Source organism: Arvicola amphibius, chromosome 1, assembly GCF_903992535.2.
Source record: "Arvicola amphibius chromosome 1, mArvAmp1.2, whole genome shotgun sequence".
Classification (NCBI taxonomy): Eukaryota; Metazoa; Chordata; class Mammalia; order Rodentia; family Cricetidae; genus Arvicola; species Arvicola amphibius.
In genome coordinates, this window is record NC_052047.1 from 196,395,379 (window position 1) to 196,418,431 (window position 23,053).

General features: G+C 47.1%; 1 protein-coding gene across 4 annotated transcripts in view; it reads right to left on the reverse strand.

The window, feature by feature from the left end:
* The window catches only part of Ablim1 (actin binding LIM protein 1), a 170,188-nt gene that overhangs the window by 25,693 nt on the left and 121,442 nt on the right, over positions 1–23,053 (reverse strand). For 3 of the 4 annotated variants that reach the window (XM_038317700.1, XM_038317701.1, XM_038317702.1), the window contains 5 exons: positions 19,967–20,025; positions 11,419–11,496; positions 10,588–10,743; positions 6,569–6,604; positions 3,696–3,825 (listed from right to left, as the gene is read on the reverse strand). In XM_038317700.1, coding sequence (XP_038173628.1) covers positions 3,696–3,825; positions 6,569–6,604; positions 10,588–10,743; positions 11,419–11,496; positions 19,967–20,025 — 459 coding nt within the window. Of the gene's footprint in view, positions 1–1,105; positions 1,226–3,695; positions 3,826–6,568; positions 6,605–10,587; positions 10,744–11,418; positions 11,497–19,966; positions 20,026–23,053 lie in introns of all 4 variants that reach the window. The other variant, XM_038317703.1, reaches the window with a different exon arrangement.

Genomic DNA, 23,053 nt, shown 5'->3' on the forward strand with positions numbered 1-23,053 from the left:
ATGTGGGTGCTTAACCCAGGTCCTCTGCAAGAGCAGATGCACTTTTCTAGGCCCCTGGCCGTATTATTTGCAAAACATGGAAAATGCTGAGACAGTAATGTGTGAGATAATTGCACACCCAATTCCTAGCACATCTGCATTTCAGGAGTCGGCTGTTCAGGAAGCTACACTAGCCACACAAGCTTGGGTGGATTGACAGTGGAGGTCCGGGGCCGGAGAAGTGTCCCAGCTCCAAGGCGGATACAGCACAGGCACTGTGAACACCTGGGACTCAGAGAAGCCCTGAAGGCCACTTTCAGATCCACAACAATCTCTGCACTTGCCCCCCCCCCCCCCCCACCTCACACTACTTCTGTTGGCTCATGTGGTCCAAATCAAGGCAATACAACAAGTTAGCATCCTTCTGGGGAATCCTTCACCTAAATGGTGGCCTCTCACAGCCTGCCACAGGCTCTCGGGTCCTCCCGGTGGAAAGCTCTGGGAAAAGGATTCTAAGGAATCATACACAACAAGGAAGCAAACGGCCAGAGAGAGTAGAGGGGAGAAATGCCAGGCAGGGAATGGAAAAAGGAGGCAGAGCCTGCCTGTCTTATCCATCAGAGAAACTAATTAGGACAATCAAAAATGAAGCACTCAGAGTCAGGTGCCTCAGAGAGAGAAGCTATGCAGTCCACACACGTTTTTTCTCACAGTGAAGGCGACTGTTCATTATCTGTTCCTCAGTACTGCTGTGTTTTACAGAAACATATCACAAATGAAACCCAAGAAAACACCTGGCATATATTATATTTTGCCACTGACGCATACCAAGACAAAATAATAATATATTTTTCTAATTGGTAGGAGATAGCTCTTAGTTCCTACATACACACCCCATTGCTTAGTACAGAGCTCTTGGAAAGGACACATCTCTAGGGATGTGAGATGCCATGCCAGTTCGAAGGCTGCAGTTGGGGGCAGTCAGGACACACGCAGGCATGCTGATGGGTCAGAAGCTCAGTGGCTCTAACTCCTGGAGATGTATCTTATTAGCCTTGTGGGGTGCTAATAAATCTCCGCTATGCAGGCCAGGTGCCCTGCCTCCTGCAGAGGCCTGCCTCCTTACCTTTGACATAGGGGAGGAAGTGGTGTCTGAAGGGGGGGTTGGGACGGGAGTCGCTGTGGGTGGAGCTGAATCTGCTGGGGCGCAGGGGGGACCACCTGTGCACACCAGGAGACAAAAGCTCTGTGCAGCAGCAGGGAACCAACCAATCGGGGCAGGGCGAGGTAGAAACAGAAAAGAAGGAAGACGTTAACACAGGAGCGGGGCAGGCGCCCAAGGTGGGGAGGGAATGAAGAGCGTTAATCAGAAATCCGGAAAAAGGAGCAAGGACAGACAGAGGGTTAGGAGTGCCCCTGTGGAGGCCTAGGCAGAGGGCAGAATCTGCAGCCTGGATCAGCTGGACACAGCGTCAATCTTTGAGAATAAATGGCTTGTCGAACATGGTTTCTGTGACACTGGCATGGTAATGCCAACTACACAGTGTTAGGACTGAGCACATCACATAGACTCAACCGCTGCTTCAACAAAATGACCCTCGGAAACCCAGGTAACAGGGGGCAATCATTTTGAGAGTCTTGAAGAGACATACCAATATGTCAGGGTCGTGTTTTGCTTTTATTTTTTTTTTTAAGCCACAAGTTTATCATCCTGGCATTGCACTTTATTTTATATTCCTTTTGCATGAGGAAATCCATGTTGTATTAGCTGGGTGGGCAGAGTTACCCAGGGTGCTGGCAGTAGTGGGGACCTAGAGGCACGAGTCCAGTGGCTTGGAAGAATGGACCATCAAAACTCAATCTCAGACTTGGGGAATTAGAACATCATCTGGCATTCAGAATGTACAGGGTGGATACTTGGTTGCTCCACAGATATATAAATATGTTATTGGTTTCACTTCCAGGCAACAAAAACATATTAACGCTGAGCGCTTGGTGTCTTGGACAAGTGTGCTCTTGGGAGAGGAGGGAGAGAATGTTCTGGAGGCTGTGGCATTGAAACTATGACTGAAACAGGCAAAGCTCCCTCCAGCTTACCAGGGAGGGACAGGGTCTTTTAGGGGAAGAACTGTGCTCAGTGGCCATTCCCTTACTATTCGAGATATTTTCAAAGGACAATTTCCTGGTTGTCACCATGCCACTCTGACAATGTCAGGGCAGGGTTTAGTGGTCTCAGCATGTTATGTGTAGAGTAGCACCAAAATGATATCAAATTACCAAAAGATTAAATAAAAACTCAAGGCCAGGTACAAATAAAACAACTATAGTTATATACTAAAAAGGAACACCCTGAAAACATTCATTTCACATAATTTTAAAAATACGAAAAAATAGGGCTGGAGAGATGGCTCAGAGGTTAAGAGCAGCATTGCCTGCTCTTCCAAAGGTTCTGAGTTCAATTCCCAGCAACCACATGGTGGCTCACAACCATCTATAATGGGGTCTGGTGCCCTCTTCTGGCCTGCAGGCATACACACAGACAGAATGTTGTATACATAATAAATAAAATTTTTAAAAATATGAAAAAATATGCTTGTCTGTGTGCATGTGTGTGTGCGTGTGTGTCTATGTGTGATACTGAATTGAGCTCAGGACCTTACACACAGTAGGCAAGCACCTTACACAGTCACAACCCCAACCTTTTCTGGAGAAACTGATCTATTCCAGAAGGATCCAGTAGCTTTCAGTCCTCTGGGTGAGTTACATCTATGACCTTGAAGAGAAGATTGCAGCCTTTCTACGGTATGATCATTCCTGTTGGTTTTAATTCTTGTGTATCTTATTTAAAAGTTAGCATTTGGATATGCTTACTCTCAATAGCAACAAGAAGCTTGAAATGGAGTCTTCTAGATACACAGTATCACAGGTTCTCAGCTTAAGAGGGAGTCCTCTAGACACATCCTATGGCAAGTTCTCAGCCTAAGACAGAGTGCTCTAGAGATGGGGTGCTCTAGATACATAGTATCACAGGTTATCTTAGATGCCTCTTTCTCTGAGTACTCTGGTCCTCTGCTGGGGCTTCCATTCTTCTGTTCACACACAAGACCTCCACTCACAGCCACAGAGACCTACACCTCTGAAGAAGGGGGCCCAGCATCTGCTGCCCCAGGATGGCCACTGCATTCTCGAGGCTTCCAGGTTTCCCAAGTTTGCCTTCAACGTTCAGGATTTAGAATGAATCTTAAAGTTGACTAATGGAACCTTCAGGCTTCCCTGGAGAAAGGGCTGACCATGCACTCACCATGACATTATGTGACTGGCAAGGGTTCTAAACTTTCCAAGCAATGGTTAATATTGAACTTTATGATGCAGATAAAAAGAAAAAGCAAAATATTTTCTTTCAGAGATCTTTAAGTTTTGTAGGGATGATTTTTCATCAATTCTTCACAAATATCCTTTGTTCTCAACAGGGCAATATCAAAATTTAATTTAATAATTCACAGCGAACACACTGATAGAATGACTGATTTTTCTAAGACACAACACAAAATAAAGATGGACACCAGTTTTCATTTCCGTCTTCAGAAATTTAAGTCAGGTTTTTTAGATACTACCAATGGTATGAAAAGAAATCCCCACAGATACACTTTCAGTGTGTAACTAAATCCCCACAGATACACTTTCAGTATGTAACAGATCTCGAAAGGGGGACTTACCAGGCCTGTGGAAATGCTGTGGTGAGCGTGACGTGGTTGGAGTGTAGCTATGACGACTATACACGGGGGAGTTGATGGAGCCCTGGCTGGTGGACCGGTGGATCATCCGATCCCGACCATCCTGGTAACCCTGCAGACGAGTTTGAGAAAGTGTGAGACAAAACACCTTCCCAGGATTATTGGACATTTCTAAGTAAAACACAGTCCGCAGAGAAGGCTGGAGATTGTCTCTCTCGGGGTCTGTGTTTACCTTACAGGGTTATAGTCAGTAAATATTCAAGGACATGGATATTCCATGCTAATGTGTTTTGCTCACAATCAATAGTCATTGCAGTTATTAAAATTTAAGGTATACAAATCTATAAATGCCAACACTGTCAGAGTGCTAGGAAAAGAAAAGCTCCCACAATCACATTGGAACTGTGATTTTAGGGTTTACAAGGTAGTCTCCCTTCTCAGGTAACTCCCTCCCCAGGTATCCCCCTCCCCAGGTGTCCACCTCCCCAGGTATCTCCCTCCCCAGGTGTTCCCCTCCCCAGGTGTTTCCCTCCCCAGGTGTCCCCCTCCCCAGGTGTCCCCCTCCTCAGGTGTCCACCTCCCCAGGTGTCCCCCTCCCCAGGTGTCCCCCTCCTCAGGTGTCTCCCTCCCCAGGTGTCCCCCTCCCCAGGTGTCCTCCTGCCTAGGTGTCTCCTCATCAGATTCCATGACAGTTTGTCTTCGCTGTCAACTTGACAGAATTTAGAATCCCCATGGCAAACACATCTCTGTGGAGGTCTGTAAGAGTGTTTCTAGGAAGATTTAATTGGAAAGGACCCCCCAATGCGGGTGGCACTATTCCATGGGCAGGGGTCCTGGACTGGATGGGAATGAGACGGGGAGCTGAGCACCAGCATTAATCTCTCTCTGCTTCCTGAGGCTGTCATGTGACCAGCTGCCTCTTAAATAAAATCAGCCCCCCTCTCTTCCCCTTTTCCTTCTCCCTCCCCCTCCCTCTCCCCTTTTTCTTCCCCCTCCCCCCTCACACTTCCTTCCTTCCACTGCTTCTCCTGGGCATTTTATCACAGAAACTGGAAAACGACCCCAAACAGATCTGCAAACAGCCAAAAAGGATGGCCGATCCTATGGTTTACCTACCAACCCTCTTGTGATCGGTTTACCTACCAACCCTCTTGTGATCGTGACACAGGGTCCCAGCAGGTCATGGACCTGGGTGCTGGCTTGTAGTAGGCACATATAGAATTTACTTCAGAACCAATGCCCTGACCCTAAGCTTTTGTCTGGCCTCTGAGCCACATGGTGTCTAAGACTGCTCTAGGGACATCTGAAGTTAATGTTCCTGAATAACAAGGGGTGGCCTAAGATCATTAACACTTTTCAGTCTGGGAACCACTCTTAAGGAAATAACCGTGCCCTTTATGACACCATGAGGGCAAACTTTTGTTATGTGCTTAACAAATTGGAGCATAATGAAAAGAATAGAGCACATCACTTTTCTCTAACATAATAGTGCTCCTGGGATATTCCCTATGTCCAAGTTCAGGAGAAGGATGCACTAGGCAACAGACACAAAAGTACCCATCTGCACAAAGATGCAAAAGGGTAAAAACAAAAACAAACTAGACAAACGACCTGGACGATATAAAAAGTGTTTTCTACCTTAGGGGTTTTAGCACTGTGAAGTCCCTGCTTGGCACAACACAACACGAATTTGAAAGGACACGTGGAGAGGGACCACATTAACACTCAGTTAGCTGGGCTCTGTGAGCAACAAGGGAGCCGGAGCCATCCCAGTTGGTGCAACAAAATAACAACCCCCCCCCCCCCCCCCCCCCCCCCCGAGGATGACAGCCAATGTGAAGCTAGTCAAATGCAAATACTTTATAGAAAGGCTGTAATTTGGTGGTGGTGGTGGGGCATGGTAGGGCTTGGGGAAGCACTGTTTACAGTCACAAACAGGAAAATGCCATGGACTTTTCCACCATCTCAGATTGCAGAGCACCCCACGTGATCAGTCAAGTTTGATAAAAAAAAGTATCCAGAAAGGCTGCTGTGTCGCTCAGAGGGTGGAGTGCTTGTCGAGCATGCGTGAAGTCCTGGGTTTGAGCCCAGCACAGCAGAAAACAACTGTTGCCCATGCCTGGAACCCCAGAATTCAGGAGGTAGAGGTGGCAGGAGGATTAGGAATTCAAGATCCTAGCCCAGTACTTGGGAGGAAGAGGCAGCCAGATCTCTGTGAGTTCAAGGCCAAACTGGTCTACAGAGCTAGTTCCAGAACAACCAGGACTACACAGAGAAACCCTGTTTTGAAAAACAAAACAAAAAATTAAATGAATAAATAAAGAAATAAATAAAATTCAGTGAGCTAGTGAGCTCAGGTCAGTTTGGGTTCTGTGAGACCAGATACTATTTCAAACAAACAAACAAACAAACAAAACAAAAAACAACAGAGATCCAGTAAGCTGCCTGGCTTTGGTCAGTCCAAAAGCAGCAACTAACCACACAGTGCTTCAGCTTAGAGCTTATGTTGAAACTCCCTCCAGCTTCCTCAGGCATTCTGATATTAGAGCCTTAAATGCAGGGGGTGAGAGACCCACACTGGACAATAGCTTCAGTTCCTGCAGACATGTGCTGGCCTCTGTTCCTACCACTAGTGCAGGCTAGGATCATCAGGAGGCCACTTTTACTCTCTTGTGTCCCCCTTCAAAGTGTGCTGTTGTCATCTGGTCCCGGTTTGTATGTAAAGGAAACTTTAACAATCCTTGTCATCAATTCTGCTCTCTTTTAGGACATATGTACTTCTCAAAAACTCAAGGGTAGACAAGGTCCGAGCCACTTCCAATTCCACCCCTAAATATGGCCCAAATGATACTTACTTCTGCTGATGGAGTAGGAGATAAAGTCCTTGGAGACTAGAAGAACGAGAGAGAGTTTACAGTCAACGCCTTGGTTAATGTCCTACTCATCCAAGAGAGCTAACAACAACACTCTAAACACAAGCCAGCATCTGCTGCTGGTTTAGGTGGACAGCAGGGTTGTTGGGAAGCTCCAGCCAAGTCCCAGGAGATGCAGGGATATTTCTGCCCAAGGACCACGGCGTTGATGAATATGCTGTGGAACCAGCTGCAACTATTTCCTTACATATTAATTGTGTTTATGATATTCCTCCGTGTTAGGACAGCCAAGGAAAAGTCGGGTTTTGTTAATATGGCTTTAACTAATTCAGAGCCACAGCAGTGACGTAAGACGGTTCCATCAGTGTGTGATGACCCCTCACATCACACCCTCCAGTGTCTGTCACTTTGGGTTGTCACCCCAGGAGCTTTGTACTGGTATCTCCTCTGCTGCCAGCACTTTTTAGAGGCCTGCAGAGCCCACTCAGCTCCAGCGAGGTCTAGGTTCAGACTCACCTCACTTTCTGTGATCCCCATTCACACTTTGCTTCACTGAACTAACTTCCTGTGATCCCTGTTCACACTGTCCTTCACTGAACTTCTTGTGATCCCTGTTCACACTTTGCTTCACTGAACTAACTTCCTGTGATCCCTGTTCAAACTGCCCTTCACTGAACTAACTTCCTGTGATCCCTGTTCACACTGCCCTTCACTGAAATTCTTGTGATCCCTGTTCATACTTTGCTTCACTGAATTAAGTTCCTATGATCCCTGTTCACACTGCCCTTCACTGAACTTCTTGTGATCCCTGTTCAAACTTTGCTTCACTGAACTAACTTCCTGTGATCCCCGTTCACACTGCCCTTCACTGAACTAATTTGTGACCCCCGTTCACACTGCCCTTCACTGTACTAACTTCCTGTGATCCTGTTCACACTGTCCTTCACTGAACTAACTTCCCATGATCCTGTTCACACTGTCCTTCACTGAACTAACTTCCTGTGATCCTGTTCACACTGCCCTTCACTGAACTAACTTCCCGTGATCCTGTTCACACTGTACTTCACTGAACTTTCTGAACATGTCACTGTTTCTGCTCCTTTGCTGACTGCCCCACTTGACTCTGTTTTCATCATGTGTCCCCAGTGACAAGGGCAGTTGTATCAGGGGCTCAAGGATGGTTTTTGGAGTGAGTGGAATTTTTACAGTTGAAATACAGAAGGCTTTCACCTAAAGCTATAGACAGAATTTCAGAAGACTCAGCTGAACAAGGGTGGCATGGAACGTCTTGTGCTTTTAGGATTTGCTCCTTTCCACATGTTATTAGTAAGCTGACAGGTTACCTTATTTGCCTGGCTTTCTCAGGAGCCACAGCCTATGTTTAGAGCACAAAGCTTTGTTGGGTAAGGATGGTCTCCCTTGGGAGCAGAAGCTGGCCACGAACTTGCCAGTGGCGGGCTCCTTGATCTATCCACTCACCACTCACGGACCTTCAAAATGTGCTAATAATTACATCAAATTTTCAGTTCTCTGTGTGTGTGTGTGTGTGTGTGCTTGTGCGTGCCTGTGTGTGTGTGTGTGCGCGCGCATAGGCTAGAGGTCAATGTCAAGTGTCTTCGTCCACTGCTTTATTTTTGTGACAGTTCCCTCACTGGACAAGCAGGCTCACAATTCACACTTGCCAGACAGCAGACCCCGGGAATCCTCGTCTCTACTTCCCAGCACCAGGGTAACAGGCACACGCTGCCAAGCTCAGCACTTTCATGTGGGTTCTGAGAATCGAACTCAGTCCTCATGCTCTGTGGCAAGCACGTCACCACCTGAGCTACCTCCCGATCCCTTCTGGGTCTTTAAAATAACGCGTGGATTTACAAAATAAGGGTACTAGCTAATGGAATAAATAAGAGATAGACTTGATGTTTATTCAGTGGTGAGATCCATGCCTTCAAAGGGAGTTTATTAATGTATCTTATTTCTGTCCCAAAGAGGTATCCTCTTATGTACAAAGAAAGCCACCGGCCACCATGGTAGATTAGCATATAGCAGAGTAGAGCGTGGGAATTGGCGGGATGCTGAGCATCACTGTCAGATGTCAGCATTTAGACCAACTAAAGGATGGAAAAGGTGCCAAGCTTGCTTCCCGAAGCTCTGAGTTAGCGGGTGTCACAGCCAGGTTTGAAATGGCCCAAGCTTTATTTCAGAACCAAATTCCTGCTTGATATTTTGCTGCTCTAGAGGGGGATACTGGAAAAATACAACACAAAACAACAATAACAACAACAACACATACATGTGCACACATACACACATCACCCCCAAGGTCAGCAGGCAAATGGGTACACAGCACACATGTACCCTTAACACCACTAAAAAACAAAACCAAACAAAACCACGGCAGTTTTCTCTTGGGTGTACACTTTGAACTTGAGGAAATCCCTGACCACTGACATGCGAAGGCCAATCTTTATATATTTTATTTAGGAAACTTTCCTGACCAAGGCCTTCTGTGAGATTCTGAGATCCAAGGGTCGCTAAGAGTCCAAGTCAATCACTGGCTGCAGGTGCAGTACAGCAAGTGAACCACCAGGTGGCACTATATGAGTGTTCCCCCCTTCTTGCCAGTGTCAGGCAATAAGCAAATAAAAGAAATATCAAAGAAATAAGCAAATAAAAGGAATATCATATATTACAAATACATAAAATTATTATAAAACAATAAGTACTAATGTGCATTACTGGGAATAAATTTAATGCAGTCACCACATTTTCATGCCTTTTGGGGAGCGGTGCTGAGACGGGATTTTATATGATCCTCCTGCTCGGTGCCCTAAAGGCTAGGCTGCTGCATGTACCTGGGGCCCTTTGTTCATCTCATGTAAATACAGAAGCACGGTAGGACAGACTGCAATCTGGTTTAATCTTGGCTGAATAGCCAAGTTAAATTCACTATTTGGTAATATCTCTCTGAATAAAGTCCAGTCAGGCTACAGATGACCCCAATTTAAATAACAAATAAAATAGGGACAGGGCGTGAGGGTCAGGCTCTGGGAAAGCCTGTGCCTGTTCATCTGTTCACGCTGCAATAATAACAATAGAAATAAAGGGAAAATTAGAATAAATTGAAGGGGCCAAAAGAAACAGAACATGATCAGGGTGAGAGGTGGCAGCAGGGGACTCCCAACCCCAGAGGGCTCCGGCCCAGCAAAAGGGCAGGCCTCAGAAAATGGCCACAGCAATGGTCAAGGCCAGGCTGAGCATGTGCCTCGTGTGTGCCTCTCATGTGCCATGCACGTGCCTCATATTTATGTGCCTCTCATGTGCCATGCATGTGCCTCTCATGTGCCTCGCATGTACCTTTCATGTGCCTTGCCTGTGTCTCACCTGTGCCTCTCATGTGCCTTGCATGTGCCGGTCTGCCCCTCTGCCCATTGCTCTTAGTTTCTTTAATCCATATAGACAGATGACTACGAGGAGCTGTCTACCGTTATTCTGTTTTCCTGATGAGAAACTGGGATCGTAATGACTGTCACATGACAAAGTCTGTGACATCAGCCTGTGGTGATACCGTAGGCTGAACTCCAGGAACTGGTTCTAGGAACCCCTGCTACCATAGTGCCCCCTCCACACTCCCTCTCCATTAAGATCTTGGAAACTGAATCTAGGTTTAACAAAGAGCTGAATAGTCAATAGCTAGGCAGGAGGTATAGGAGGGACTTCTAGGCAGGCAGAGAGGAAGTGGGAGGTGAATGTAGAGGCAAGAGAGAAAGGAACGAGTCGAACCCACAGAATAGGGTAGTGGTAAAAGCCATGCGGTAGAACCTACGTTAATTTAAATAAGGGTTAATTTAAGTTATATGAGCTAGTTAAAAACCAGCCTAAGCTAAAGGCCAAGCTTTCATAATTAATAAAAAGCCTCTGTGTCATTATTTGGAAGCCAGCTGGCAGGACAGAGAAAGACACAGGGTTATGGGATGGGTCCGAGTATCCAAAGAACCCATTACCTCTCCAAGGCTCTGTCTCTCCTGCTTGTCCTCATAGCCTGAAGTGTAGAACGGTTCGTAGGTAATGAGGTCTGGACGCTCGATATCATAAATTGCCTTGACCTTGGGAATAGCTGCTAAGTCTTTGTAGTCCAGTATTTCATTGTCTACTTTTGCCTGGCAGAGTTAAACAGAGAGAAAAGTTAATCCTCTATTTTAGCTTGATGAGAAATCATCCTCAGTGCTCGTTATGCCTCGTTTAAAATGTGACCCTTAAAACAAACCAAACGCCTTGTTGAGTGATGTCACATACTTTAGGAAGTGGCCCATTGATGCCTCTATTGATCACACTTAAAAACAAAAATCATCAAAGGCTAAGAAAGGGGGTGTGTAGACTCTGTCAATCTTCAGAATAGTCTCCTAAGTTTATTACAGAGAGAGGGGAAAAAAATCTCAAGCAGATGGTCAACAAATTCTTGAAGATTAATTAATACAAGTAATTCCATATTGAATAAACTAAATGTGCAAATACTTTTGCAGCAGACTTTAAGAACACTGGAAGCAGCATTATAAAATGTGCAATCAATCTCCAAAATCTCCAAATATCTATACACAACGTTAGGTGCAGCCATCTTTTACGCCCTAGAGCATGTAACTGCCCTCTCGGGTCATCCTAGATTGAATTACTGAAGGAAGCATGAGAGATGCCTGAACGACAGTGGGAAATCGGGATCTTCTAACAGGAGCGGAGATTCCCTACAGATCAGCTTCCTTTCTTGGACTCTCTATTCTGCTATTTCAATCCTCGAACTCACCTGCTCCCGAAATGTCCCTTCTGGAAGTGATACTTACATAGATGGTATGGCCTGGTGAGCCAGGGATGCTGGAGCCTGGTCTGGAATAAATGCTTTCAGAGGAGGTCCTAGTGGGCTGCAGGATAAACAGCAAATGACCTGTCAGAATCCTGACGACACTCTTCAGAACCCAGACTGGCCCAGGCACCCGAGCTTCATGTCAACCGGCTAAAAGGGAGAGCCCCGTGAACATGGTATCGGAGAGAAAGCACACACTTGAGGAAATGGCCTGGAAACTAGCCATGGTGGCTTCCTTGCTTCTTCCTCTTCTTTGTGCTTAAAGAACCTTGGGCTTGAACTTGGAGCAGATCATGAAGCTGCCAGTTTCTGCCTACTTCCGTGGCGGGCCCGGCATCCCTTCCAGTCACCAGCTCTACTCTTCAGGACCACGGCAACACACACCTCTGCCGCACCACGGGCGCCCGCTCTCGCCCCCACCTGCCTTAGATCCACTTGGCACTGAACAGTTATTTCAAGAGAGACCTCTGAAGACTGGGTTCCATGGCAGCATGCTGCTTTTGCCAAAAGGGCCAATTTGTGTAAAATCCTAACAGCTGGGGCCTCAGGATCAGGTCCCTGCCGATTTCTGTGGCCTCACTCACAGAACAAGCCGGGTGCCTGCCTCAAGGCTTTTATCCTAGCTTCTCCACTGCCTGACCGTGGTTGGCTCTTTGTCTTCCTCCAATTAACTCAAACTTGCCTCCTCAGAGGGCCCCTACTTCTTCCTCAGGCCATAGATGGTTCCCCTTGCTGTTTTCTCTCATAGCATCCTTCATGAATAAATTCCCGATGAGATGTTGGTTGATTTCCTTAAACTGTGCCTCCCTCTCTGGTTACCATTGCCTGGATCTCCCGTGATTAGAGGAACAGCACACAGAGATAAAAGTTCTTGGAACAAAGAACGAGGTGTCGATTATTTTCAGCAAATACTCAGTTTACTGCATGGGTTAAGCCAACTCGAGTCCCTGAGGTAAGGTGGGTGATGAGCCCCCAGAAAGATGGAAGAGGGGTGGGTACGGGACAGGAGGAAGAGGTATATTTCTTTTTTAAAACTTTGAGCTCCAGCTTTACTCCTGATAAACAGAGAAGACAGAACTCCCAACAGCTACATCTCCATGACTGAATGAGAGGTAGGGATACCGCTCCAGGCCTGGAGCCAGGCATGTGTAGGTAGGTGGTCACTATGTACCATCTTCCACCTAGACCACGATTCTCAGCCAGCTGGTCTCAGATCGGGGAGGGGCAGTGTCACTGTGTTCTGTTTCGATGGGAGCCATGCAGAGCAGGCTGTCTGCAATTTGATGTGGCTTCAGGACACAGACTCACAGGTGCCACAGCTTGCCAGGTGACATGTCACATCTACAGGTGCATTCCTGCCTAGAGTTGTCAGTGTCCTCTCCTGCCTGGAGGACCCCGAGCCGGGACTCAGATCCCTTTGCACACACTGACTTCCCAAGACTGATGGTGACCGATGGCGGTGAACCAGCCCCGGCCTGTCATATCTGCCAGGATGGGTCGATGTTGCTCCTCCCACTCTGCTCAAGGCTTAAACACGGGATCACAGGTTTTTGTTACAGCTCCTACTAGCTTTCTGGGTAGGCTGGTTCACCCATAGAGAGGAGAGGATTCTCCTTTAAGAAGGTAAATTTCTTTTTAATGGCTGAACAATTAACCTTGGAGCTTTGATTTTAAATGTTAAAACTTTTATATTTTATTTTATTGGCCATGGGATTGAACTAACAGCCTCATGCAAGCTAGGCAAGGGCTTTACTCCAAAGCCCTCTTATATTTTATATTTTAAGGAGCCTAAGTTGCTTAGCCTGACCTGTGGACTCACTGCGATTCTCCTGCCTCTGCTTCCTGAACAGCTGAGATTACAGTTTGTACCACTGTCTAGCTCCAGAATTTTATATTCAATTAGAAACCTCTAGGATTATATAAATCAACATCTTATTAGTAATAAACTTCCTGTTTTTCCAGGCTTTTTATTTTTTTGCTAATGGATACAAGACTTGCCACTGTTATTAAGACACCTCCCGGTGGCCCAGGTTCTCCGGTATACAGGACAAAACCAGCCAAACTGAGATTCACTTCAGCCCCAAAGCCTCATTTCCTGAGTGCTGCGTCTCCTCCAAAGCCCACAGCTGTTCCTTCTTCATTGTTAACCTCCAGCGCTTCCTCACTGGACGGCAGCACAATTCCACACACGACCTGCTTCTTGTATTTGTATCTGCCTTACTTAACCTAAATTCCCCACACAACTCATTCAGACACCCAGGGTCCTGGGGTGACCCCGTATGAACTGGATTCTCTGACTCACTCTTCAGCAGCCTTTGTTTCTGGGATGCCCTCTGAGAGTTTAGGTGGAAAAACCCCACCGTCTTGTCTCCACAATACATGTGAATATATACAGGAAACTGGCTTCAGTACCACCCGGCAGAATGCTCAGTATCCTTTACACGGAAGAGGAAACAGCGGGGCTTTGCAGCTGCTGAAAGCCAAGCGCACTTACTTTCCCTTAAACACTTTGTCTCCTCACAGAACAAAACCAGTAACTTGAAAGTGGAGTCGGAAAAATGAAGCCATTTCTTCCGATGCCGTCTTAGGCACCAAAGAAGCTGGGGGGCTAGGAGGAGAGGAGGCTCAAAGAGGCTGTGGCCTCTCAAAGGGTTCTGTCAAGAATATCAGGCAAATAGCCTAATCTTTATCTTGACAGTAGGAAGAAGGCGCCTTTCTTCTCTAGGACCCTAGCTGATAGAGCTGCCCTCCCTCAGCCTTCCACAGAGGGTCCCTTTGCTCAGCTTTCTTTCCCACACTCACTCTGATTTCCGAAAGGCGTTGGTTGGCTTGCTTGTTTGTTTTTTGTTTTTGATGAAGAGAGACCTCACTGGGATACCTGAAGCTCACTTCAATGACAGAGAAAGAGAGCAAAATGCTGTGTAATCAATCACTACTGAGTAGCCGGATACCCAAAAACCATCTCTTTTTTTGTTGTTGTTGTTCTTAAATAAGTCTTAAAAGCCCCCAACTATCTGTCGGTTGCTTCATTCCCTGAAGCCCTCTGTCCACCTGCCTTGCAGTCAGGAAGTAAGGTTAAGTGAAGAGTATTTTAGCTGTTTCCACTCCGATTCACACCATGCTCTAAATACTGACCCTTAAACACCAGAACTTACTTTCCTTAGGCGAGAGCGGGAAGGTCTTTGCTGCCCCCTCCCCCACTCAGTCTTTCAACAGGCACAGGGATGCAAAGTCCACCCCTCTCTAAAGCCATGCTCTAAGAAGGTGACACAGGGAGTGGGTAACCAGATCAAAGTTATTAGGAGCACCTCGCAGGGGCTACCGACAGGGGGTGACGCACTGCTGGTGTTGACCGCGCCCGCCTGGGGTTTTTGTTGAAGTTCACCAGACAAGGTGGTAAGGATGGAATCCTTTTAGAATCAGGACACACTAAACATAGGTAAACGGTGACGTGAACCCCACTGGAGAGCACCATTTGTGTCTGGGGAAGACAAAGAGAAACTCCAGTGCCTGGTTCTCAGCCCCCTTAAGGCTGCAGTTAGTTCCCGCTGCAGGAGTAACCAAGGCAGTTACATAGTCATCACTGCCGCCAGGCGCCTTTCCAACGGCAGCCATATGTCATGGGCACCTTTAAAAGGGCCTGTCAGGCACAGCTTGCTCTTTTGACTCTCGTTTCTCTTGCTTCTTGTTCCTCTCCTGCCTTTCTTCTTCCTCTTGTCTCTCCTGCTCCTTCTGTCTGCCTGCTTCTCTCACGCCCTTATGGCAATACTGCCTACCGCTCTTTCCTTCCCCATCTCTCCCCTCCACAAATAAACCTCTAGCACTAGCTCTGTTACTCGTGGTGTTTGCTTAGTTACATAACTTGGCAGGGCCCGAAAAGTACCCACTTTGTCTCTTCGAATCATTACAGTGAGCAACCCTTTAATACAGTTCCTCATGTTATAAGGACCCCACCACCACCACAAAATTATTTTTGGCTACTCTGTAACTGTAATTTTGCTACTTTTATGAATCATAATTACATATCTGATATGCAGGATATCTGATATGTACCTCCCAAAGGGGTCACGACCCACAGCTGAGAACTGCTCTAGACACACATCTCCGAACAGAGACCGCTGCAGACCTTAGACTGCAGGTCTAGGTGCCTGAAGATCAAAGTGCAAAACTAAGGCACTAGAGGACAGGGAGTGGTGGCTCACACCTTTAATCCCAGGACTCGGGAGACAGAGGCAGATAGATCTCTGTGAGTGTGAGGCTTCCCTGGGCTACACAAGATGGATACAGGAACAGATCCAGGTGGTGGAGGCTCACACTTCTAATCCCAGTGTTTGGGAGTCACACGCCTTTAATCCCAGCACTAAGAAGGTGGAGACAGGAGAGAGAAGTATGAAGGGGAAGGGACAGGAACTCACTGGAGTGTGGAGCCCGAGGTTTGGGGAGACACAGTGCGGTCTAGGCAGTCTGAGGATCGCCCCATGGGTCTGTGCATTGGGAGAGGTAAAAGGGCTCTCTAGGGCTGACTGCTCTGCTTCTTTCTCTCCAGCTTTAACCCCTGCATCTGTCTCTGGGTTTTCATTATTCGTGTGACAGGACTTAACAGACCAAAGCCTCTGTAGTGCTCGGGAGTTTCCAGGCTTCTGAAAGACCCTGGTGAGCAGCTCTCACCACTGTCACCACTGGACAAGGGGGACCTTGACAGACAACAGGCTTTCGCTGCCGGGTCCCAAGCTGTTTACAGCTTTCTGAGTGGAGCTAATGTTGACTTCATTGATATTTATGGCGGAATAATGGGGATCAGATGTACGTTTTGAACAGCAGGCTAGGAAAGGAGAAGTTATTAAAAACAGGTCTCCAACCACATCTCTCTTCTCCAAATTTCTTCTTTCTTTTTTTCTTTTTCGAGACAGGGTTTCTCTGTGTAGCCCTGGCTGTCCGGGAACTCACTCTGTAGACCAAGCTGGCCTCAAACTCAGAGATTCACCTGCCTCTGCCTCCCAGAGTACTGGGATTAAAGGTGTGCACCACCACCAGTTGGGTTGGCTTTCTCCAAATTTCTTAAACTGAAGGAGCCAGAGTGCCCCCTCCCTACTAGAAACAAATAAAAATCCGACAAAGAAGCCACTGCCAAGTGGAGAGCCATGTGCATTGGGGACGACCTTCAGCGGCTCCTATGGTTTCACGAAGCTTCCCGTCTGCTGTCTCTGGGAGCTTTGCCACCAGGGCTGAGGTTTAAAATACAGTGAAGATCCTATGCTAACCAAGCTAGTGAGTAGGCGGGCACCATGGGCCAGGGCAGGGCCTGAAGCCTGAAGTTTGAGAGCCCGAGTCTGCAGTGTGTTGAAGCCTTGGTCTGCTGTCGGCCTCCACTTCGTGGGTGACGGGGCGTAGGGTTCGGTCTCTAAAGGGGTTCTATCCACTTTCAACTCTCTCAAATCGCTTAAAGAAAGAACGTGATGTTTGTAAAGTTTGCCATACTTAGTGAGGGTCTGGATGAAGGTGGAGGAACGAAGACCAAATAAGCACCGGGTCACAGCAGAGATGTGGGATGTGTCAGCTCACACCAGACAGTTCTGAAAAGCTGCCTGTGGTTTCACGGACCAAGGCTCCCACTGATTTCTCCAGGACACTCACAGGCTGTGAAGGTGGCCTGGGACTTAACATCAAGTCTGCTCCTGAGAGGAACCTTGGGGTACGTTATGTTCTTCCTCATTCCAAGGAGGTCTCAGGAGCAGTTGACACTCTGGTGACCTTGGTGTCCCTCTCAGCTCTCACTGTCCACTGGAAAGAACACGGCTAACAGGCTCACAGCGGCCTGGGCTTCCCATCTCACCAAGGGGCAGCTGGGGATGTCACCTAGGTGTAGGGGGGCTCTGTGTCTTACTTTTCAGTAAGCTTATGAGGTCATCTCTCACAGGAATTCCTAGGACACCTAATCGGGCTCCTGCGAGAAGGGCTGCTCTCTCTTCTCCCCCTCCCCACTACTTCCTCTAACTGAACCATTCCCACCCCAACTCTGCCCTCATCTGACATTCCCAAGAACATGATTCGTATGACCCATGTCCTGTGATGCATTTTGGGTCCATTTTACCATCATCTATCTGTCTTTTCTATCCCTAAAAAGCTGGATATATATAGATAGCTTCCGGGGTCAGCACCATCCAGAGAGCATGGTAAATATTTTGCTCAGTGAACAAATGTGGGAACGTGAGACCAATCAGCAGCTTCCCTTGTGCTAGCTCTAATCAAAACATCAGTTCAGCCATTGCTCAGAAGGAAAGACATCATCAGAGAAAAGAAAAACAAAACAAACAAAAACCAAAACAACAACAAAAAAAAAAACAACGCAACGGAGCCAGGGTATTAGGTGCACTCATGGGGTGAAGGAAGCTGCCACCACTACAGGAGCTGAGGAAGGTGGCAAAAGCAGCCAGAAGTGGGAGATGGGAGGGGTAAGGAGGAGGGGGGGGGGAGATGGAAGGGGAGGGAGGAAGGGGGAGGGGAGGAGGGAGATAGAAGGGGAGGGGAGGAGAGAGATGGATGGTAGGGAAGAGGGAAGGTAGGAGATAGAAGGGGTAGGGAGGAGGGGGGAGGTAGGAGATGGGAGGGGTAGGGAGGATGGGGGAGGTAAGAGATGGGAGGGGTAGGGAGGGGGAAGGTAGGAGATGGGAGGAAGGGGAAGGGGGAGATGGAAGCCTTAGGGAAGAGGAAGGAAAGCAACAGAAGCCTGGGCCTAGGGCAGCTGCTCTAAGCCTTGGCCCCCACACAGCGCCAACCTGTAGAGCTGGGGACCGTCCTGTGCGACGAATCAGACTTTTGGGATAAAAGAAATCAGATGAAGAGCGCTGAATGTTTGGTGGCTGCCATGAAACATGAGAGAAAAAAAGAATAAATAACAAAATAGCCCCATTTGGAAATACTGTGAAGAAATAAGCAGAGAGACTGTAGGAAAACAGAGTTAACAGTGACTGGCACCGAGATACGGACCGAGATACGGGTCACGTCAGCAGTCAGCTGGGCCCATACTGAAGCACGGCACATTAATCTACTACATATTTATCTGTACTATGGTCTCCTCATTGAGTCCTTACACTTATTTACACTTACATCCTTGTGCTCACCGTACAAAGATAAGAAGCCTCAAGAGGGACCATAAGGCTGTTGCTACAAACGCCCCACAAGTTCTTAAATGCCAAGAATGTGCTTCATTCTGGGGTTGCCCAAAAAGTCTTCAAACATTTTCATTTTGCCATGGAAACTGCTCTAATCTGACATGTGGGAAAAGGCCTGGAAATCTTGGCTCAACATGTGTGCACAGACACACCCTTAAAGAGCACTGGATCGGTTCCTCTGCTACAAACGGACTCCCCTCCGTGCCAGCATCAGCCTGCACCCCAACTCTGGGCCAGAATCACTTCCCTCTGAGGTGAAGCCCACCCCTTACTATTGTGTTTCCAGGAGACAGTGAGCTAGAGCCAACCTACCGCCCAAGGAGGGCATTGTGGAGAAGAGCTCTGGAATTTTCCGGAAAGCTCACAAGAGGAACAAAACAAGAAGAAACTCCTCTTGGCCAGAATGAAAACCATTCCAGTAGTTTTCCCATAAGCTTTCTAGGGAGTTTTACCAAGATATGTTTGTGTTTGTCTTGTTTTTTAATCATCTTATAGGGTCTGCGAACTCCAGGTATCCTTACAGAGAAAATCTGCATATTCCATTCCATCTGGCTGCATTATCAACCCTCCCCTCCCCCCACCATGTCATCAGCCATGAAGTGTTGTTTTTTTTTTTTTTAAAGATTCTTTAGAAAACAAAAAGCTCCTCTGAAGAGAGGGTGAGAACGATGGGCTGCTTGGGTGGTTTGTGGGCAGGAGTTCCAATCAGTCTGCAATTTTACATTCTTGGGGCAAAAGTGTCCACAGGCACCAGCTCTAACAACCTGGGAAGGCAGCCTGTTGCCCAAACACCCGTGCCTCCTCCAAATTAGAAGTTCAGCATGCCTGGTGGACGGATGGACTTTGGGGCCACTAGCTGTGTGCTAAACTGAGGCAGGGAAAATCACCCCAACACTGGCGGACAATCCCTCTGCTGCCCCTGTGACATTACACAGATGATGTCAGCATTACCCTCTCCCCTTCTGCAGCTAGAGGCTGCTGTTTCGAACATGGATTTCAGAAGTCAGCCAAGCACACCAGAGCTGGGCAATCGGCACAGAGTCTGGGGTAAAGTGGTGTATCAGAGACTCGCCAAGGTTGCCCCGTGAAGCTTTTTCCCCAGTTGGACTGTTCCTATGGATGTTTTCCTAAGGTGCTGATCAGCAAGACAAGGCTGGTGGAGCCCAACACAAGCACTAAGACCAACAATTTCATTTATAATGGGAGGGACCCCTCTTAGCTGGCCAAGTAGTCTTTGACCTTGGATTTTCTATAAGAAAAAAAAAATCTATGAAAAGTCCTTTCCCCAAAAGCCCAGGAACTAGTGAGCACATGGCCGTGACGTCCAGAGCACCCTGGCTCTACGAGCTTCCTTACCCGTAGCTTCTCCTCTGTCTTAGCGGACTGCTTACAGTCGGGATGCCACACGGTAGACCCTGGAAAGACAATGGACCACGGGGAATGAAGGAAATGGAAAGAAGGCACAGTTCTGTTGAGCAGACTTTCCAGAGGGGCTCAGACCCCTCTATTGCCAGAGCAGGGTCCGCGCCCAACATGACCTATGACCCTGAAGTCAACTCTAGTCTCTGGGTGATTTTGAGCTTGCTCTACATAACACACAATGTTGGACCACAGAGCTGGGCCTGAGAACAGTCTAACATAAGAGATGTTTTGCTTTATACTGGTTACTTTGCTTTTTAAAATATATATAATTACATTTAATTATATATTAAATATATTAATTACATACTATATAAAATATTATATATAATAAAATTATAATATATAATTATCTTTAACAGTAACACATGAGGAGGGCTGTGATGGCCCACACCTTTAATTTCTGCACTCGGGAGGCAGTGGCAGGCAGATCTCTGAGTTTGAGGCCAGCCTGGTTTACAGAGTGAGTTCCAGGACAGCCAGGGCTACACGGAGGAACCCTGTCTCCATCCCCCACCCCCCAAGTAGAAACACATGCATGCTTACTACTAGTTCCATATAATTTCATAATTTACACCTATGTTTACAGAATGTCAAAACATCCAAGCCCTTAATCAAGAGAAGTTGAACAAAATAGACGATGTCCAGGCATAAAACCTCAATTTTCCATTCTTCCATCCAGGTCCAGTTACCCATGCTTAGATGAGAAACCAACTGACAACGCTGAGTTAGTTAGTTAGAAAAACCTTTTGTTTTTCGAGACAGGGTTTCTCTGTAGCTCTGGAGCCTGTTCTGAAACTAGCTCTTGCAGTTCAGGCTGGCCTCAAACCCACAGAGATTCGCCTGCCTCCGTTTCCCGAGTGCTGGGATTAAAGGCGTGCGCCACCACCACCCAGCATAATGCCTCAACTTTTTAATTGACTAAAACGACAAACAAAACCCCTTTGATTTAAACTCATCAAGTCATTATCTGGTTGCATTTCCTGCTCCTGCTCCATTATCTGTTGGCATTTCCTGCTCCTGCTCCATTATCTGGGTGGCATTTCCTGCTCCTGCTCCATTATCTGGTGACATTTCCTGCTCCTGCTCCATTATCTGGGTGGCATTTCCTGCTCCTGCTCCATTATCTGTTGGCATTTCCTGCTCCTGCTCCATTATCTGGGTGGCATTTCCTGCTCCTGCTCCATTATCTGGTGACATTTCCTGCTCCTGCTCCATTATCTGGTGGCATTTCCTGCTCCTGCTCCATTATCTGGGTGGCATTTCCTGCTCCTGCTCCATTATCTGGTGACATTTCCTGCTCCTGCTCCATTATCTGGGTGGCATTTCCTGCTCCTGCTCCATTATCTGGTGGCATTTCCTGCTCCTGCTCCATTATCTGATTGGCATTTCCTGCTCCTGATCCATTATCTGAGTGGCATCTCCTGCTCCGGATCCAGGATCCCCCATTCATAGACTATGAGGAACTTCCATGGGTAACACAGATATCATAAAGTCCTTATCTTCGACCTCCAGCTCCTGCCATATGATTGTGTATTATTATATAATAGGTGTCATGTACATACATGTATGACTATGAGAGAGGATGATATGTATATCCTGTGTCCACATATGGATTTCTTCAGACATTTGGAGGGAATAAGAACACAGATCACTTGGAAAGATTCAAGCTGGTGAAATTACTGGATGGAAATTAGTGACTGATACCTCAGAGACTCAAAAGCAACACCAGTCTTTGTGTATATGCGGAATCTGCTCAACTTTGTCTCTCAAGCAGCAACCGTGTGTACCAGAAGCCACCAAATTACTCATGAATAATATTTACTTCTGTCTTAGTTAGGGTTTCTATTGCTGTGAAGAGACACCATGACCATGACAATTCTTATAAAGGAAAACATTTTAATTGAGTGGCTTACAGTTCAGAGATTCAGTTCTTTATTGTCATAGTGGCACACAGGCAGGTGCTAGATAGGTGGCTGAGAGAGCTACATCTTGCACAGCAACAGGAAGTGGTCTGAGACGCTGGGCATGGCTTGAGCATATATGAGACCTCAAAGCCCATCTCCACAGAGACACACTTCCTCCCAAAAGGCCACACCTACTCCAACAAAGCCACACCTCCTAATGGTGTCACTCCCTTTATGGGCCATTCCTTTCAAATCATCACAACTAGTGAGCTAAAATACTGTCAAAGACAAGGAAATATGGTCTATAGCAGAATAATACTTCCGTCTCTCCTGAATAATCATTTCTACATTGCATCACAGAAAGAAGAAGAGAAGAAGAAGAAGAAGAAGAAGAAGAAGAAGAAGAAGAAGAGAAGAAGAGGAGGAGGAGGAGAGGAGGAGGAGTGGCGGAGGAGGGAGGAGTGGAGGAGGAGGAGGAGGAGGAGGAGGAGGAGGAGGAGGAGGGAAAAAGATAAAGGGGGAATGGGATCAAACAAAAACCAGACCAACATACAGGTCCCTTCAGCACTGATACCGGCTCAAATTCTGACTACAAAGCACAAGAAATCTCTTCATGTGGAGAACCAAAGGGTCGGGCCAGGGCCACGAGAAGCATTCTCTGGAAGGTTCTACTAAGCAGAAGGCAGCAGACAGAACACAGAGTCTGCACACAATGTCAGTATTGTTCTCCGGAGGTCAAGCGCACATTGGGAATGTGACCTAGGACAACATCAGATGCAAAGGAAAATGAAGCTCATTCTCCAGGATACACCAAGAGGGCAGGCAGCGGGGAACACAGCTCTACTCCAGAGCAGACCGAGAACCACCCCTGGGGTTCGGAGTGCAGCTCCTTTGGGAAGTGAATGTATCTGTGCACAATTTGAACCCTATTTAGCATCTGGACCCATTGTGAACATCCAGAGTCACACCACAGCCTGTGTTTCTTCGCCCTAGCAGACACAGCTGCCATGTACTTGGGAACATGTGAGGGTCACACTAACATCTAAAACCAGGCCTGGAGAGTCACTGAGAACTAATCAGCCCTCTGCAAAAAATGCAAAGTGACACCTGCCCATAG